This window comes from Mytilus californianus, unplaced genomic scaffold (assembly GCF_021869535.1).
Source record: "Mytilus californianus isolate M0D057914Y unplaced genomic scaffold, xbMytCali1.0.p SCAF_7, whole genome shotgun sequence".
Taxonomy (NCBI): Eukaryota; Metazoa; Mollusca; class Bivalvia; order Mytilida; family Mytilidae; genus Mytilus; species Mytilus californianus.
The window spans coordinates 6,199,404-6,221,168 of record NW_026262723.1 but is presented as its reverse complement, the minus strand read 5'-3'; the positions used below and the strand labels follow the sequence as shown (position 1 = coordinate 6,221,168).

The following is a 21,765-nucleotide window of genomic DNA, read 5'->3' as shown; positions in this document are numbered from 1 at the left end:
CTACAGCATGATCTATTTCGGGCTAGTACATAAATTCAGTATTAGCAATGAAAATGTTTCCTGCGCGTGTAATCAGATAACCACACCCCATTAATCTGTCATGATCTCTGACTTGATAACAATGCACCTATACCACCATGACAACCCTACCAAATAAAAACTGAGATCATGAATTGATACCGACGTCTTTCACTAAAATGCAACTATATATAAATAAGGAGACGTGGTATGTTTGCCAATGAAACAACTATCCAATAATGTTCAAATGAAGTGGATGTAAGCAATTATAGGCAACCGTGCGGCCTTCAACAATGAGAAAAACCTATACCGTAGTCAGCTATAAAAGCCTCCCCCCCCTCCCCCCCGCCCACATGAAAAATATAAAACAATTCAATTGAGAAAAACTATAACTATTAGTCTTCATACATCAAAGCACCAATAAATATGTCTGCATTGTACAGACATTCGTCTTGCATTCTTGGGGGGTCCCTCATTCTTGACCGTAATATTTTATACAATTTCTCTCATTTCTCCCTGTTTTCTCTTCCCCTACGTCACAATAATGAAAGAAATTGCAAATGGTAACCATTGATGGTTTTCTAAATATTGTTTTACCTCACGGCAACTTTTCAAATATGCTTTTAAAAAATCAATATAAAACAAGCAAATAGAAATTCTAGTATTATTGGAAAGTAATCATGTAGTGTTTTAACATGGATATTAATAACTCATGATAATTAGAAACAATATATGAACATGCTATTACATTCCTTAGCTGTTGTATCACTCAAACATCAAATGCTTCAGTTTTCAAAACATGAAAGATCACTTGTCAAAACTGAAATCGAATCGCTTCTTTACGAGGTGAAAAAGTTAAAGAAACTTTTCGAAAAACAAATAGTAAGTATACCAGCTTCTTTCAGTTTTTATTACACGAGGCGATAACATTTATAATTAAACGATTTATTACGTTTGGCAAACTAAAACATTCAATGCAATCGATCCTTATTTGACCATATCAGGTGCCAATGGTTGCGAAACTATAATATTAAACTAAAAACCAAAGGTCGGTAACGAAATGAAAGACGTCCGGATTATCTAGATTTATGTGTAAAATATTTACACAAGTAGTTATTAAACGGCAATTTGTTAGAAAATGAAATGAATTACTTTCGTTATTAATGTATATATTATGAGTAACGTTATTGGGTTTTGGTACATTATGATATACTGCAAATACCATTTCAAAGAGAAATGGACCAAAGTGAATATAATTAAATAACAAATTTGTTGCTGTGCACAGAATGTTTATATTTTGCAGCTATCTGCATTTCCCGCACGATTAGCAAAGGCACCTACGATAACCACTGGCTGGTAAATAGTTCACCGGTAGCTCAGCAGTAATGTACCTGCCGTTTCACTTCCAGTTTATGCTTTGAGTGGATTTTTGAACGGTGCATCAACAGATTCCGTGGTCAATTATGACACAAATATTCCGTACCAGTCAACCAAATCGCGATGGTGTTCTTAACCTTCCGCACCCTGTAGCTTGTATACATTGTAGCAATCATAGTAAGAAAAACGAGCACAGTAATATTGTATATCTATTTGGAGATATATATACTCGCAGGGGATGCTACCACATAAAATTGAAAGTTCAAAATTGGTAACTCAACTTCGACTTATACAACAATCTCAGTTTTGACAAGCTCGTGATCACTGTTGATGAATTATGGCCACGAAGCCCCCCTTTTTTATACACCATGGACACTGGTGACTGTTCAATTCAATATTTCACGCTTGTTAAAATTAAGAGCCTAACTTCGAATTAATTGCTATGAGGTTATTTCGTGCTTGCGCTGTAACTGCTAACACTGATATGCACTGGTCTATTCCATATAAAAAGATGCAACGTCATTGTACTAAGTGAATGAAGGAAATTGTCCGGTTTAAAATCAAATTTGTTATAACAAAGATCTTTATCGCAACTTTTGTAAAATGAGAAAATAAAAAAAGTATCAAATGTATTAACAATAAATTCCCTGTAGCATTTTACCACATGCACACCTGCAAAGTGTATACTTCTGATTTAATGAACCTCTTTAGGACAATGTTTTATTTAAACTATTTAAAACTGCAAGTAATTCATAGTATCGGTTTCGTTTTTATCTTGTCAAATTTTAAATGAATATTTGTTAAAGTATCAATAGCAATATTAAAATTCTATTATCAAAGAGATAAAACAAAATCATGTTGATACAGATAACAAATTTCCAATTAAATATGAAACCAAGTTGTTTTATTCTTGACAGATTTGTATCCAACTGACAAACAACTTTTTGTATAGGTGAATGAATTTTAATTTAAGAATAATGCAGAAATTAAATTGTATATGTATGTGTTGTGGTGGTAGTAAAAGGGGGGGGGGGGGGTAATTATAACAAAAGGCAGCATGTAGAGGTATACGGAGCGAGAACAACTTCAAACGAACTATTTCTGGAGAAATCTTCATTCTTGATAATCCAGCGCGAAACGTTTCAATATTCAATTTCCTGTAGGATTTGACAACTTTAATATTTTGACTCTGTGATTGAAACACGCAGGGGGAAATAGCCCTACCTCATTGTGTGGTCCAATTTGCCTTCCACACAAACACTGCCCTACAGATATGAAATCATAGTCTGTTCAATTTTACGCTCAACATATAAGCGATTACTTCTTGGTGTAATGATACGAAAACCAGACCATGGGAATCACTTAAAGATAAAATACACAAGAATTATTAGAAATCATTTTCACTTTAAATATTCAAATAATATGCGGATACTAAATCAAATGAACTTTATTGTAGTTAAACAAGTACAGTGTGTGACTTAATAAGATGATACAGTGGTTCAGAGTACGGAAATAGATCGATTTATAAGTTTAGAATTGAATGCTTCTTTTTATTCATGGGGGTGTTTAATAAAGAGTTGACGGAAGCACATTTTGTATGAAGCGCGGAAATGATTCATATTGAAAATGTGCGCATGTTCAAAGCCTTTGCAACCCTATATTTTTATAAAAAGAATCATTACATTTCTATAATTACTTTTTTTACTACAACCATGAAATAACGAATTAATTCAAGCCTTTTGTTTGTCTTTTCTATATTGTTTTAACGGTGTCACATGCAGTCATGTAAATGTTGCATTTCCTGCGGGAATAAGTTTTAACTTTTGGAATTTCTCGTCCAATCAAAATTATGGAATGGTATGACACTTCTATGTACTGTCATTATTATAGTATATCATAAGCAACACGTATATTGTCCGCTGACGTCATGGGTATACGTCTATGACGCAGCAGCCAATTACCACTGATGTATTTACTAATTTGACTTATTCTTTTATGTTGGGATGAAGTAACTATACAAGTTTTGTTCAGCAGTATGTTTTCACCTAATTGCCACTGACCTATTTACTAACTTGACTTATTCTGTTATGTTGGGATAAAGTAACTATATAAGTTTTATTCAGCAGTATGTTTTATAATGTCCAACATGGTAAAAGACTGATAAAATAGAGCTTTGCGAGCTTCGAAAAATTGACGGAGATCAGATCCTTAATCTATTTTCTTTTTAAACTGAAAGATATCCGCAATACCACCATCATTTAAAATACATTTAGGATCTTCAAATGATGTTATGACCACAGAAATTGATAAAATTCGTAATCTACACGCGTACAATATGATTGAATTTGATTGATAAATACCTGATCTGCATCTTTTACTCAAGTAAAATAAAGGAAACCACAAAGCTGCAGTGGGAATTCCCTTTAATCTCTACACCAATGAACATGAGCCTCGAATTGTGATAAAACTCTCTTTGATAGAAGGCAAATATAGACGTTAATTGAATGAAGGAGGAACTTTTTAATATAATTATTTGAGTATCTTTCGGCTACATTTCTATGGCATATCTTAACTCCTCGGTTCTATGATCTTCTATGTTATTAAAATAAAGAATGCATGTTGGAATGTTTTGCTGAGAGCAAGATAATTAATAATCGTCTTATGAAGCAATTCCAAGTCAATTTGCAATAAATTGGCAAAATATTTTATTTTGATATCCATTAAATGCAATTATACAAGTTTAGGTGCTATATTGACCAATTACAGATGGGTTATGGAAAATGTATCACAAAAATGCTCCAGTACACTGAAAACAAGGGTTCCAGGTTCTCTCTTGGGTCCAATTTCAAATAGCTTTCGTACCACATGTCCTGTATATATCTCCCGAAGCTTATAAAACCATCAATCAAACTTTGTATCTAATAATATAGTTTAATATATTTTGTTTTTCCTAATTTACATTGTCTATATATATAATTCATTCATTGTTTACTGAATATACTCTGTGTCAATCATCGACAATATGAATGGCGTAGAAAAGAAATGTCCAAAATGCAAATTTCAAAACCGAAAGTTTTGTGAATAGACAAAAGCAACACAAAGGCAAAGACCGAGTTCCTTCATAATGACCATATATTTATAATGGCTTCTTTCTAATATTCTATTGACCATGAATTTGACCCTGATAACGCAGCTCAAAAGTGACTACAAGCTTTAATACTATGTATTATGTCGCTAGACTGAAATTTGACTTTTGACCTTGACCTTACAGAAAAATATTCGCCTTAATAGTAACACATTTGATTAGGTTTTGAAGATTGAAGACCAAGAACTCGATGATGTCTATAAGCATTCATCTCCTATGTAATTTTCTGGCCTTGAATTTGACCTTGAAATAAAACAGGACTCTAAATCTCAATATGATCATGTATTGATAATATGTGATTAACATTCAATGATTCCTAAATGTTTAAACCATGACAGATACATGAACATTGTACAAAGTTAAACCATGACAGGCACATGCACATGTGGCAGGGTTAAACCATGTTATATGAACTCTTGTTGTGACCATAACCTTTAACATATGACCTTGGAAAAGAAGACTTCGTACACACTCTATGGACAAGCTGTGGACGCATAAAGGTCTATGGTGCTTATGAGAGTGATATGAATGCACGAAAGGCTAAACAGTTACTTAAAATTACAATTATATGAAGCACTTCGTACAAAATACGGTAGTTAAAGCTTTCACATTCCCACGGAAAAAAACAGGAAGATACATACAGATCAATATTATATATTTTCACGACCTTAGATTGGCTCGTTGTAAATCAAAGCATTTCTTCCATAAGAGTTCTTAGCAACCATTAATTTGCCACATGCAATATTTACATCTTGTAATAAATAAACTGAAAAAAGATGTTTTGGATGTATTAATTGTTCTCCACAATCATTAGCTTCACGAACGCACGCTTTTTCTTTTGTCTGTTTACAAGTCGAAAATATACCAAAGATAACGAACCGAACATTATCAGTGCTTTTTCTTTCTATTGTGTACATTATTGTGGTGTTTTTTTTCCTGAGATAAGTTGTAATTCGTGCACTAAACATGTATTTATTTACATTTTAAAACAGGACTTCAAGATGACAAGCGGAAATACATTGTATAAGAATTTCATAAATGTTGTTTTGTCTCAAGATGAAACAAAAGCGTGTATTAATAAATCTGTCATTATAAACTTTTAATTATTCTTTTTCATTTGCATATGTGATACTCGTACAGTCATTCCCTACTATACTTTGAAACTGAAGTGTTTCTATATATAGAAGCATGAACTCAAACATATAATGTGGTAGACTTCAACTTGCAAAATCTTGATTATGTTTTAGTTTCCCTTGGGGAATTTTATTGCAGTTGTGAAAAAAGGAAAATTTGGGTAAACTTTTATGAGACAGTAACCCATTGACACAACAAAAAACCGGAGACAGCAACCAATCGACACAAAAATACCAAAAGACATCAAGAAGTCGACATACGGTTTTCAACAATGGTCAATTGTACAATATCCCACGCAGATATTCGCATAGAGCCTTAATGAATTTTACAGAACCTAAGAAACATGTATCATCAATCCCAAATTTCCTAAGTAACAAAAATCATTGAAATATAACATAAACTGTTAACACAGAGATATGTCTCGCCTATTGTTATTTTGATAATGAAAATGTCGAAATTAAAATAGCAATACTTTAATATGTAAGTTATGGAAATATTAAAATCCAAGGAACCATGACTGAAGGTACAGGGCTAAACAATCTCCATGGATAAATGAGATGTGCCAATGATAATACAACTGCATACCAAATACCACTGAAATCTCATAAGTCGTTCCCTTTAAACAAACCTAAACACAAACATTTACTTGTAAACTATGTAAAAGTTTCAAAGTCAATGAATCATAATGAGGGTGTGAGGTTATATAATCTCCATGGAAATGTAACTCGCAAATGCCAATACATTTGCATAATAAATATCATTGACTTAACACAAGTAGTGGTTCATCTTAAACTGACCTATCACAAACTAATACATGTAAACTAAGCAAAAGTTTCAAAGTCAATTGACCATGACTGAGGGGGCGGGGCCAAATAATCTCAATGGAAATGAGATGTGCCAAAGGCTTATACAACTGCATACCAAATATCATTGACCTACCACTAGTGGTTCCCCATAAACAGACCTAATCACAAACTAATACATGTAAACTAAGCAAAGTTTCAAAGTCAATAGACCACGACTGAGGGTGTGGGGCCAAATAATCTCCATGGTAATGAGATGTGCCAATGCTAATACAACTGCATACCAAATATCATTGACCTACCACTAGTGGTTCACCATAAACTAGACCTAATCACAAACTAATACATTGTTGACGCGGTCGCCGCCGCCGCCGACGCCGGGAACAACATACCTATGTCTCGCTTTTTGACTCCGTCAAGGCGAGATAAAAATACAACCACTGTTTAGGTTCGTGCATGACTTGAGACAAACACATGCATATGTGGCAGAGTTAAGTATGACACATGAACACCTTGCAGGGTTTAACTATGATAGTCACATGAACATTGTGAAGGATTAAACCATGTTATGTGAATCTTCTCAGATTGCATGCATGTTGCAGCTGAATTCAGAGAAACATTTTTAACGCAACAAATTCAGTATGTTATATTCTATATTTAACATCACTGGGTCTACATTACTGCTTTCGTGCTTTTGGTCTTTGTATGATAATGTTATCTGCGCGACACAAAATACTTTGGCATTGCACGAGTATAACAAACATGTCTTTTTCACTGATATTAGTCCTTTTTATTTATATCCCAACCTTTTTCACATCTTGAAGTTTTGTACGTTGCATGCAGATTACACCCGGAAATGCGTTTCAAACGTACCGAATTCGGTTTAAATTTGTCATGACAAGTCATTTGATACTTTATGTGCGCTTTTATCGGAAATTTACTATATCCTGCTTGTAGTGACAACATACTAACTCTATAAACTGACCTTCAGTAGGAAAATTTTGTTAATCGTGCTCTTAGATTTATCTCTAGATAGAAAAAACGTGAACTAATTTCATGAAGGTTCATTTTGTATCAGTATAGACGATCACGTGTCGCACTCGTGCCGACAACATCAAAGAAGTCGGGCTTAGTACACTTATAGAATGTGCAAAATTGAATATAGTCAAAAGGTGCAAACAGTTCAAACGAAATCTTAAAATACCTATATAAATATATCCCGATTGAACCTTATAAGATTAAATTATATACTGTATTAGGCTTTTGGTATTAGAAATATTTTGAAAAGACAGATATGGGGTAAATCCAGATGAAAGAACATTGTCTTGAAAGTACATTTATCAAACTTCTTTGTTACCGGAGACAGCTCAACTGTCGCTGTACGCTTATCTTCAAACGGTTCATAAGAAAATTACTTACTTTTTGGGGTTTATCAAGTTTTTTCTATGCCCAACGTCCAGTGACAAATATGAATGGTATGAAGCATATTCAGGGCGTATAATGAGGGTCAGAATTCATTTGGGTGTCCTTCAGTTCTGTATTTTTTTATTTTTCAGGTAATTTTTCTCTATTCTTTAATTTTTCAGGTATTTTTTCTCTATTCTTTATATTTTTTTACCATTATTCTCTATTCTTTATTTATTTGCCCTTTTTTCTCTATTCTTTATATTTCATTTTTTTTTGTTGCCTTTTTTTTCTCTACTTTTTCTCTATTCTGTAAACGCCATCGATGCCCTCCATAATAATACTGAAATTAAGATAGTTTTCAGGAACTAGAAAAAAGGGTGTATCGAGCTGAGAAAAGGAAAATGTGCTTTTGACAACCAATTGAGAATAAGGGCGATTTTGATAGCGCCAAACAGAGCTTAGTATGTACACTTATGGGTGATAGGAAAAATATGTTCATTTGCTTTACTCGTTTCTTTAAAAAATTGGTTGCTGTCTCATTTAGCTTTTCCTAACGTCTCCTTTCATTCGTATAAAGCGGTACATAACATTTGCGACCATTGCATTACATTTCCACATAACAATCACTACATGTGTGCGTATTCATTTTACAGCAGAGCACAGTGAATGTTGAGCATATGATGTAAGTGTTACATATTATATATTTCCTTTTAAATAAATTCACAGTTTGTCTGCACTCAGCGCGATTAAGATCCTGTACGGTGTTAAAGAATTCGAAATATCGGCCAGCCAATTGGCCCGAGTCATGCAGTTTTGTTGCAAGGCTTCGTGAGTTGGTAAAAATTATAACAGAGAAGGTCAAACATACAAATAGAAAAATTGCTAATCGTATAGATTATGCTACATGCAGACAGGCAACTTTATAAAGGATTTGTAAATATACCTAATGCTACAGACAGGCACCTTTAATATGGATTTGTAAATATACTTTTTGGTACAGACAGGCACATTTGAAAAGGATTTGTAAATATACTTTATGCTACAGACAGGCAACTTTAACAAGGATTTGTTAATATACCTTATACAGACAGGCACCTTTAATAAGGATTTGTAAATATATTTATTGGTAAAGACAGGCACATTTGAAAAGGGTTTGTAAATACATGTATACCTTATACAGACAGACACCTTTAATAAGTAATTTGCAAATATATAATATGCTACAGACAGGCGACTTTAACAAGGATTTGTAAATATACCTTATGCTACAGACAGGAACCTTTTATAAGGATTTGTTAATGTATCTAATGCTACAGACAGGCAACTTTAACAAGGATGTGCTAATATACCTTATGCTACAGACAGGCACCTTTAACAAGGATGTGTTGATATACATTATGCTACAGACAGGCACCTTTAACAAGGATGTGTTGATATACATTATGCTACAGACGGTCAACTTTAACAAGGATGTGTAAATATACTTATTGGTACAGACAGGCACATTTGAAACTTTAACAAAGATTTGTTGATATACCTTATCCTACAGTCAGGAAACTTTAACAATGATTTATTTATAAACCTTATGCTACAGATAGGCAACTTTAACAAGGATGTGTTAATATATCTTATGCTGCAGACAGGCAACTTTAACAAGGATGTGTTAATATATATTATGCTGCAGACAGGCAACTTTAACAAGGATGTGTTAATATATCTTATGCTACAGACAGGCAACTTTAACAAGGATGTGTTAATATATCTTATGCTACAGACAGGCAACTTTAACAAGGATGTGTTAATATATCTAATGCTACAGACAGGCAACTTTAACAAGGATGTGTTGATATACATTATTGGTACAGACAGGCACATTTGAAACTTTAACAAAGATTTGTTGAAATACCTTATGCTACAGGCAGGCAACTTTAACAAGGATTTGTAAATATACCCAATGTAATAGACAGGCAACTTTAACAAGGATTTGTAAATATACCCAATGCAATAGACAGGCAACTTTAATAAGGATTTGTAAATATATCTTATGCTACAGTCAGGAAACTTTAACAAAGATTTATTTATAAACCTTATGCTATAGGCAGGCAACTTTAACAAGGATTTGTTAATATACCTAACAGTGCAGTCATGCAAATTTAACAAAGATTGGAACCGTACCTAACGATGCAGACAGGCAACTTTAACAAGGATTTGTAAATATAATTATTGCTACAAACAAGCAACTTTGGCGAGTATTTGTAAATATACTTATAGCTACAGACAGGCAACTGTAGCGAGTATTTGCAAATATACTTAATGTTTTTAACAAAGATTTGTAAATAAACTGTATAAATTAAACAAACCAAATAAGAAGATAAAGTGTTTATCAATCATTACACAAGTTCTGTGTAATTTAATTTCGATTTATTTGTTCCGTTTAAACAGATTATATTTATTCACATGTTTAGTGATTTTAATTGCATCACACAGTCGCTCCTTTTCAATGAAATATTTTACAAGTGGTACATTAGTATCATATGTAAAACACAGGAAATACTACTAAAATTTAGCGGAACCTTTCCCCAAGAAACTGAGTATTCCTAGAATTTGTTATTTTAGGTCAATAATAACTGTGGCAACGTGTCAATGTCTGATCAAACATATTCCTTTATCGTAAACTTTTTTTTAAAAAATGTTAAAAAATCCAACCACTTAATATAAAAGGTGAAACACCATACATGAACAATAAAATGTAAAGACAGAAATATTTCGCTTCTGTTTTAACTTTTATAATTTTGAGTTTATTTTATTCATGTAAAATCACTTATTTGTATGATGTTGAACCAGAAAGGAGAAAGATAAAAATATGAAAATGTTGTTTTCACCTATTTTCAAGTTTGGACGCAAACTATTCGAATCCGACCCCCTTATTTTTTGCAGACAATAAGCATCCAGTTTGAAAAACAAATAAAAATTATACAGATTTTGGTTGTTTGTTTACAAATGTAACTCAATACTTTTATGTGTGTAGATCCACCTACTGAAAAAAACATGAGGTCATCTTAATTTTCAAACAAGAACATGAACATTTCATAAACCAAATATTAATGATAATAGTAGAAATTGATATTCATAGTCATGCTATACTTTCTGTAGGTTAGATTTATGTTGATTTATAAAATGTGCTTGTCTTGTAACATGTAAATACAACAAAACACATAGTTTTAATTACGACCTCTCGACCTCTTTGGAGAAAAATTAGCGTGACTGTCACTCCGTCCCCATCCCTCAAAGCATATCCCTCATTACATCTTTGATAAGGTTTATATCTAAGACATGAACTCTTTGAAACTAAATATATTGTATACGTCAAATAAAAGTAAGATCATCAATTTTCAATTTTAATTTCATAACAACGGTATTTTGCACCCCATGTAACTAGATAAAAAATATTTCAGATCACATATCATTTATCAATATTACACTCGTGGATATCTTTATTATAAAATAAGTAGTTGATATGTTTGTTTAATATCGAATAGAGAATCTACCAACACGAATATTTAAGATACCACCGCGGTTATAGTTTTGAAAGAAGCAGAGTTTGTTAATACGTATAAATCTTAAGATCAGCCAAACTACTAAAGCATGTGTGTTTCAGATTCCATGCTTTACACATAGCGATAAATTAAGAGTGCAAACCGAGAAATCGTTAAAGTGTAAATGCATACCTATAAATTAGTGTTTATTGCGATCTGATCATGATAGAACGGTTGATCGATATTCATAGTTGAGACTTATATCACTTTGTCAGTTCGCATAGGACACCAAACCAACAAAATCATTGGTTCTCATTGAACACCAAATCAACCAAATATCTGTTCGCATAGAACACAAAACCAACCAAATTATCTGTTCACATGGAACACCACACTAACCAAATTATTGGTTCGAATAGAATACCAAATCAACCATAATGTCGGTTAGCATAGAACACAAAACCAACCAACTTATCTGTTTTCATAAAACACCAAACCAACCAATTGACTTCCAATTAGAGAATATAGACAAATTACTTTTATTGTGTTGCTTTTTACGACAATATGTGAATTTCAACAGTTTACCACCGAAAGTGAAAATAAACACGTTATGGCAAGCTTAGTAGTGTCTGTCCCAACTCAAGATCCTGCTGTACAGTAGATGTCGTTAGTTCGTGTCTGTCCCAACTCAAGATCCTGCTGTACAGTAGATGTCGTTGGTTCGTGTCTGTCCCAACTCAAGATCCTGCTGTACAGTAGTTGTCGTTAGTTCGTTTCTGTCCCAACTCAAGATCCTGCTGTACAGTAGATGTCGTTGGTTCGTGTCTGTCCCAACTCAAGATCCTGCTGTACAGTAGTTGTCGTTGGTTCGTGTCTGTCCCAATTCAAGATCCTGCTGTACAGTAGTTGTCGTTGGTTCGTATCTGTCATATTTGTTTTTTGTAAATTGTTTTGTTGTAAATTCGGCTGTTAGGTTTCTCGTTTGAATTGTTTCACATTTTTATATCGGGACCTTTTATGGCCGACTATACGGTATGGGTTTTTCTAATTGTTGAAGGCCATACGGTGGTCTATAATTGCTTATTACCACTTCATTTTTACTCTGCTAGATAGTTGTCTCATTGACAATCATACCACATCTCCTCATTTTTATATTAGTATGAATAGAATAGCATTGTTTATTTAGCAAAGTCATAGAGAACAAAATGTATATTTATATAGGATGTACACTTACTTAGAATTTACATTAATTACACTGTATGTGTAATGTACACCTGTGTAGAAAGTACATTTATGTAGCATTACTTATGAGCAGATTAAAGGCCGTCGGGTTTCTGTCTCATTGACATTTACTCAACAGAGTGGTCGGACGGTTATAGATGTCGTCTATTTATTAAATGGATAATGAGATGATACTGTATACCATTTTAAAAATAGGCTAAGGATGATTATTTATCTATGGCTGCACCTTAAGGATGAAGGTTCTGCGTATCGAGTGCAACAAATAACAATAGAGATACATTTTATTTAAACTATTAAATAAAAGAAGAATGTGTACATGGGACACAGACGCCTCCGCTTGTAATAATGCATGAGTCAATGTACTAATTCAATTTGGTTGTGGCAAAGTAAAGTTAGAGTGTGGAAACTGCAATTTTTTCCATTTATATATTTATAAAAGTCCATATTCAAAATTGATCCTTGTTTGGCGGTAATAAGCATTGTCGGTATCAGTTTCATAACATTGGGTTGAGGAAAACTAAACGGTTAGAGAACGGAAAATAATTTTGGGACGTACGAAAGTACAGACGGACAAGAGCAAAACTTAAAGCCCCCTCCGCCGCGGCCTGGGCATAAAAAAAAGTAAAAGGAAAATTCAATCGTAAACAACTTTGCAGTGGAAATTTGAAGTTGACCTAAATTTTCTTCGGTGTCTTTAAACGTATCTATGCTGATATGCTGCAGTACTTGTACATGTTAATTTACATATTAATTGGATAGCGAACGAAGTTCAGTATGCGTTACCCATAATTCAAGATAAATAATAGATACACATACATATTAATGTTCATATTAGGCAGATATAGTCTTCAGCCATTAATTATATTATATTTACTGAGAAATTTATGTTATTGTCGCCCAACAACCAGGTATTGTGGTTAATACAATTAATTGGCAAAGGTTTGGTACACATGATACACTTTAGCCTGGTACACTTTAGCCTGGTACTTCTGATGCCTTATTTAAAAACGATTTGCCAAATACTATATGCAATCGAGTATTATATATCATCTTTCCAATGTGACCATATTTATCCCTAAAAACAATTTATGCATTATGTTTCCCAAAAAATATAGATATCCCATATCATAAAAGTAAAGCATATATGTATCACCTTATAGATACATAAGTAATTACCTGAAATTAGGTATTTATTCCCGGATGGAAAATCAAATTAAAGGCATAAACAGAACCAACATTTAAGAAATCTAAAAAAAAAGTATCGAAGAATACAAGAAAGGCGAGTGCACTAAATTTGGCTTGAAAACAGGACAAGGACAACAAGACAGCTGATTTCATTAATAAAATCTTGAACGTAATACAAATTAAAATAATTCTAAACTATGGAAGTTCGTGCAAATTAAGTTTTACAATAGACGAGGCTGTGTATTTATACCTTCCATATGAGCCAGCACATTTAGCTGATGTGGTTAGCACTGCACGATTTGAACTAAGCCTTTTCATTGATCCCATAAATATATGAACATATACCTGCAGGGGATGAAACTTGTCTTATATAAAGTTAAACTGTCTTTTTGTGAATTAAATCTAGTAAAATATATATTAAAAGTATGGCATAGCCTTAAATACAAAGGGAATTTACAAATACATGTAAAACGTACTACAAGTTTAGAATTGCTTCTCAAAACTTATCAGTAACTATATTCTTCAGGTATTATACATAATTAAATAGACCACAGACTTAATACCACTCTATGATAAAGGAATTTTATCAAATAATCCAAGATAATTAGTAGTTTCATGAAGTTTTATTTACTCCGGTATCAGAAATACACCACAGAAGAGTCATTTTCTAAATGTTTATTTTAACAATTTAACAGATATAGCTTTAAATTTCTATTTACTGAACACTTGAAATGATTCTTGTATTCAGTTTATCAAGATACTTGTAAGCACTCAGAAAAGAAAGAATGAATTGCTACCTCTTTGTATATTTCCGACCATGTAATTTAACTGATAATGACAACTAAACGATTTAGAATATGACGTTCAAATGGTTGGAAACAATTGTATGTTTGTGAAAAGTCTACCATTAACTCAAAAACATATAGTGTCAATTTTGTAAAAGTTTTTCCTTTAGGAGTCTGACGTAACCCCAGTTTTTCTTGTAGGAGTCTGACGTAAAACCAGGTTTTTTTTTGTCTGGAAACTGAAGAGTGTAAATCTCTCAATGTTCGAAAGAGAGAACAAGGTCACCTTTTCACCAGCACATAAATTTGACCATGGAATGATGGTACATGAAATTACTCTACTTTTGTACATGCATTTACGGACGGTCAGTCTTAATCGGTGACACTTTAGTATCAGATTACCTGATCCTCACCCAATGCAAATAGTGGGTGTCAAAGTTTTTTTCGCCATCCTATCAGTCGATTTCCGTATACTACATTACCATGCATTTAACGTTTCGTCCTGAATATGACGTAATATTTGCCACTGCACATTAAACAACCAATATACAATCAATCGGCCATTTTTACCATATGACTTTTAACCCAAATTGATAGGTAATTATCATAGAGTCGAAAATCTTAATAGTCATACATCAACCACACTTGATGTTTTGTTTATTTCAATAGCGAATTGACTATTCAAAATATCTGATGTAGAAATAGCAAAGGAATGGTAACTATTCAGATATTTTGCTTGCATATAATCAGAAAAAAATGTACCAACATTGCAAGTACCTTTGCATCGTAGTTTGCAAAGGTAATTGAAATCTACGATACATATTTTGTTTAAATAAAAGCAGAATATTTAAGGATTTGAAAGCAATTGGATGTCAAAGCAGGTGCTTGAAAGCCCTTGAGAGTCCTTGAAATTAAAAAAAAAACCTAATGCTACCACTATTGTCAAATTTAATTCAAATTTTTATCATACAGTTATATGTATTACGCAAACAATTTTAAACTGAGTTTATCCAATGAAACTAAAGAGGGGAATTTTCGAGAAAAACAAAATTTGTATTTTTCAGAAAAGGGATGATAAATATACTAAGTACAGTGTCACGAGTCTGACTAGGGACGATTGCATCCGTAGGACTATAAATCACTCATTTTGACGGTAAACTTTATTTCCAAAACAGATATGAATATTATTAAGAAATAAAAATTCCCTTATCTTTAAAGTTGACCTTTTACAGATTATTGACTCATTGAAAAGTTCTTGAAATATTACATAGTGAACCACACATTCTTTCAATTATTGACTCTAAAAATATCGTGTTGCACCTTAGTAATCTGAACAGGAACGGATCGTATCTCATATATTATAAACTGTTTTTATTTTGTATAACTTTAGATTTGATTAGAATAACGCTTTGCTTGCTGCAAGATTTGGACGAAACCATACACATCACCAAGCTGGACGCTAAACCATTCTACATTCAAAAGAAAATATTTATAAATTGTTTTTGTATATACATGTAGTCGCTTTCATTGACAAGTGTTTGATATAAACAAACAACCACATTTCCTGTAAACTTAACAATCTTGTTTGATTATCATTATCCTCAATACTATCCAGTGTTAAGGTTTTAAATGGTTTCTTAAAGCTTAATCAGTCCTAACATCTTGAATCACAATCAGTTTAAACATTACAATCAAAATATTTGTTCATAAATTGTTAAGAGATGATGTGTTTATTACAAAAGTGACATATATCACAGTAAAACTCCAAAACATTCAAAAATTAAATATACATACACGTGCGACCTAGAGGGAAGCAATAATCAGTTTTGCGAATAACAGTCGCAGGCTCGAGGTCACAAGTCTGACTTGTTAATGGTACATGTCATGCATATTACGCTTAAGGGATTTCACTTGAATTAAGGACAGTCGTTATAGTTCCTACAAATGTAGTAAAACACGAACTTCTATGAGGTCCAGTCACCGATATTAGAGTGTTAGTCATGATTTCATATCAAAAGGTTAAAGACTTTGGGTTTGTTTTCAATTACTGCGGTTGCACGCAATTCATCTGAGCACAATAGCTCCATTTATACGACTTGTGATACCCTGTTATACAGACGACTGTGCTATTGTTAGACCTAGCTTATAAATCTCCCTCTCTCTCTCGTTTTTACTGGTGGGAATAAAGGCAAAGTGTGTCTGACAGTAAAACAAATGGTCTCAGTACAATAATGGTGTCTTTAATACTCTGGTCACGGCACAGTTACTGTAATATTTCGTATTTACGACTTGTGGTCAATTTTGTGACCTATATATGTATACATATTTAAGCAAACCTTGACCTTATTCGGATAAGGACGGAAACGGCTCGACCTGAATGTCACTGAGTTTCCCACGGTATACATGCTTTCTCGAAAATCTACACTTTCTTTTAAGTAGAGACTTAAGGAAAATCTACGCGCTCTTGAAGTAGATGCTTAACCACTTGCCAATGAACAATGTATCCGAATAGCCTTTTTTGGAAGAAATTACAAAGGTCACGTGATAATAAAAATGTGGCCAGGGGGCTACTGATATAAATCTTTGTCAAACAGAAATTAACATAGTATTACATCCTTGATGACTATTTTATCTTTTGACCTTAAATCACCTAGTGTTACAATTATGTTATGTCAGAAGAAGATTGAGGATAAAAGGTATTAAAGAAAAATAAATACAAGTTTAATGCTTGAAATGGATTTAAAAGATCTTAATAGCTAATTAATAATAAAAAGTCAATTTGGAACAGTATTGGAAGTCTTGTATAAGACATAAAAAGCAAAGTTTTTTTATATAGGGGCGAATTTAGTGTCCCCGTTATTTGGTTATGCAGAAGCAAATACTTTTTATTATTTTTTTTTATCCCCTTTCAAAATCCTGGTTTGCCCCTGAAAAAGGCCGCGATGTAACGGTTAATCATTGGCAGTTATCAGTGGTACTTAAAGAAATATGAGATTCATGCTAAGGGGCGAGGAGTTACAGCTCACCGACAGTTATAATTACCTGGGATTATTAATAAGATACAATTGTAATTTTAATTTATCAAAGAAAAAACTTGTTGAACAATCACAAAAAGCACTGTATGCATTATACTATAAGTTAAGAAATGTAAACATCCCTTCAGATCTGCAGTTTCGACTATTTGATTGTATGGTCGCTCCAATTTTACTTTATGGGTCGGCAATTTGGGGTCATGAAAATGTTGACATGATTGAAAAGGTGCACTTAAGTTTCCTAAAAAGAGTCTTGAATGTTAGATCAACAACACCAAATTATATGGTCTATGGGGAAACTGGCAGATTTCCATTAAAAATTAATATCAAAACTAAATTACTATGCTTTTGGTCAAGGCTAGTGCAAAGCGGTAGTAACAAATTATCTGGGATATTGTATCAGTTAATGTATAACTTACATAACTCAGGCCAATACTCATTTAAATGGTTAGCTTCCCTGAAACAAATTTTTGATGATACAGGATTTTCTTTTGTCTGGAATGCACAGGGTGGTATCAAAATTTCGAATATTAAAAAAGAAATAAAACAGAGATTGGTTGACCAATTCGGACAGAGTCTATCTACTGATATGACAAACTCATCTAGAGGTGTGTTTTATGCTTCATACAAAACAATGTTTTGTGTAGAGCCATATTTACTCAATCTTAAAGTGGCAGATCGATACATCTACAGTAAATTTAGATGTTCAAATATCAAAATCCCTATCGAAGTTGGTCGGTGGAAAAATACACCAAGAGAAAATCGTATATGTTGTCACTGCGATTCAAATACAATTGGTGACGAATATCATTATTTTTTTGTATGTTCCAATGAACAAATTATGTCTTTAAGAGAAAGGTATATACCTACATATTACACAAAAAATCCTTCCCAATTGAAATTTACTGGTCTATTAGCACACTGTAACGTGCCAGTGCTAACAAAAGTGTGCATGTTTCTAAGACATATTGAAAAATTATTTTCATAATTCTCATAATTCATAGCATGTTACAATAACTTCATATCCACGTTGCAATTAAGAATTTTGCAAACAAATCAACCAAATATGGTATATTTCAGTTTTATTGTATGATATCACTTATTTATTTATTGTGTGTCTTGCTTGTAAATGTATAAGTATATATGTAATTGTTAATGTATAATTGTTATCCTCTTGTAGCACCATACGTGTGCCTAAGTTGTAAATAAATTGTATTGTATTGTATTGTAAAATTTTAACTCAAGTGCATGATGCATATATGTACTAAAACTGGACCAGTTTTCTCACTATAAGACAGATAAGCCATGAATTTATAAAGCCTTTCTAATTTCTCCCATAAAACCAACAAAAAAATGACCAATAATTCCGAAGCAAGCCTGAATGATGGTAAAGTATCGTTTTGTGTAAGTTGGAAGTATTCAAAACCTATGTAGACTTTCGGGCGACCAAGACAGGATGAAAATGAATATTCTGCCCCACAATTTACAGGAAATAATTGTAAAATATCCGAGTGCCTTAGCCAAAGAAAAAATAATCGCCCACCTAGCAATAAATAACTGTATGATACATGTGTTTTTGTCAATATCTGGTGGCTTGTGAACTGTTACATTTGTCGTATATTAACTGACCAGTACATGTCAATCAAATGAACCTCAGTCTTGCATAGAACTATTTAAACGTATAGATTGTTTCAAAGTTTTTTCAAATTTTGTTTTTTGTCCTGTAAACACAAACTGCTGCAGTTTTAAAACCCTGCAGAGTCTACAAACAAATAAAACTATTGTTGTAATTATTTCTTGCATATATATATTTTAAACTACATTTCTGTTTCAATACATTTTACAACTGTAAATTTGTAAAAATATTGATTAATCTCAACTACGTGTAATGCATTTATAAATGAAATATCATTTATTATAAAATCATGCAATTAATCATAAATTCTACAACCGAAATACGACGTAAAATACATCAATTTCAAAATTCTTCAATATTGTTTATGAAATATTTAATTCATTCACAAAAGAATGATTGATGAATGTGAACTGATACATATGCTGTATTCCTGGTTTGGTTTTGTTCCTTTCATCAAATTCGTGTTCAAATCAATTTTGTTGTAAATAAATTACAATTTAATCGACCACCGAAACCTGACAGTGTGAAACATTACCGTAATGTTAAAATTGATTAAATAATTTTTGTATATTCTTAATAAAAGTTGACAGATAAAATGTGTGTTGTCTCATTACAAACGACGAAGGACTGACTATCTTTACTACTAACAAGGTTGATAGGGTACAGGCCAGTCACTATGCAATTCTGATCGTTTGAAAAGAAGTCATTGTTTGAAAAAAAATAAAAGTACATTTATGTAAAAAAAAAAAAAAACAATTCGTCTTTTTAATTACATCAGAGAGTTGTATTTTATACACACATTGCCAAAACAAAACCGTCATTGTGATGTTTTAATGGTATACCCCCAGGCTTCGCTTTGACACATTAAACATGTATATCGTCTAAGTTTTGTATCTATACCAGTTCGTTCTGACTTGGACTTTATAATGTTTACATTTTTCTCAGACGAATTCTGCTTTGCCTTAATTCAAGGTATTACAACTACTAAAGTGTCTGGTAATTTTGTTTCTTATACTTGACAAGAGTAAATACACCAAAGTGGTTTTTTCTATACACTTCATTTATGTACGAATTAACAAACTATGTGTTTATACGTTAAGAAGTGGTAGGAAGAAAAGAATAATTTTCCGTTGTTTACACATAGCCTGTCGATACAATTTGAAGAGGGTGACTGGTTAATCATCACGAGTTACGTGTTAGTAATCATTTTAACAATAATAAACAATTTAATAATTTAAACAATGAACAAGGGACTATACGCACTTTTTAAATGATTACAAACTTTTTTGGAAGAAGGACTACAGTTTGTACTGCGGTGTCTTATCTTTGTCTATTAATGTTAAGTCTCGTCTATACCTACCTTGTACATTTTGAGTGCTTCTTGAACACTTGATTGACTAGATTCTGTACCATTTGAGGTTCAGCTGATATACCCTGGGCCCTTTGCTTCCTAGGTCCTTTTGTAGCTTGCTTAAAAGTTTGACCAAATACACTTTGATATTTATCCAACTGACTGCGAAGTTCTTGAAGTTGTTCGTCCTTTTCGGACAGTTGTTTTTGTAATTCCATAATTTTTTCATCCTTTCCTTTAATCAGAATTTGTAAATCATGCACGGTGGTCATTTTACGATTATTATTATCCAGATCAGAGCTTCTACCGACTCTTGGCGGACTCATAGAGCCGGCTCTTACTGAATTCAATTTGAAACTCATTTTACTATAAAATGCACACGAAAAGAATAATCACTCTTATTAACTTCCTTCACACCATTTATCTATCATTCACATAATAATACACAAACAAAAAGATACGAGTTTAAGTTGAAACAGACAACGATAATAGATTCCCAGAGTACAGAGAACGCACAGCTGATTACAACATTGTAATGTACACCGATATTTTTTTTGTACGACCATATGTCACATGACCTGAAGATTACAACCAAGGGCAGGTAGTGTAAATCGAATTTGGCTTGTCTTTCATTCTTTTTGGACAAATTTAATTTACCTGTGGCGTATTGTACATAAATAACCATTTAATTACACGAAAACTTTTAAATCTTCTTAAATCCAACATCACTTAAAGTTCAGGAAAAGAAATTAGTTTTCGACTGCTGTCAAATCGAAGTTAATCATAGTGATCAAGAGATCATTTAGAGCAGTGTTTGATAAATATTCTCCAAGTTACTTAATTTCTGTGCAACAACGAAAATATTATTAAAATTCCTTTTCCACGCACATTTCCCTTTTATGAAAACGTTCCCCTTAGATTGTGTATTTCAAAGAATTGTTACAATGTTAACGGGATTTAAAATCGTTTTCAATTTAATTTACTTTTAATTGTTTATATCTTTATCAACGGAAATCAACGTAAAGGATGGTCTTTGAAGTAAAAGTACAAACACAAATGATGGGATGCTTTAATACTTAGCCAAAATGAAGTTTAAGTTGATCTATTTTCAAAA

General features: G+C 32.5%; 1 protein-coding gene across 1 annotated transcript in view; it reads right to left on the bottom strand.

The window, feature by feature from the left end:
- LOC127710214 (cGMP-dependent protein kinase 1-like) overlaps window positions 1-21,251 on the bottom strand; it is a 122,292-nt gene extending 101,041 nt beyond the window's left edge. The window contains exon 1 of the mRNA XM_052215975.1: window positions 20,661-21,251. Coding sequence (XP_052071935.1) covers window positions 20,661-21,013 — 353 coding nt within the window. The 5' untranslated portion in view covers window positions 21,014-21,251. The remainder of the gene's footprint in view (window positions 1-20,660) is intronic.
- Between the last annotated feature and the right edge of the window lie 514 nt (window positions 21,252-21,765).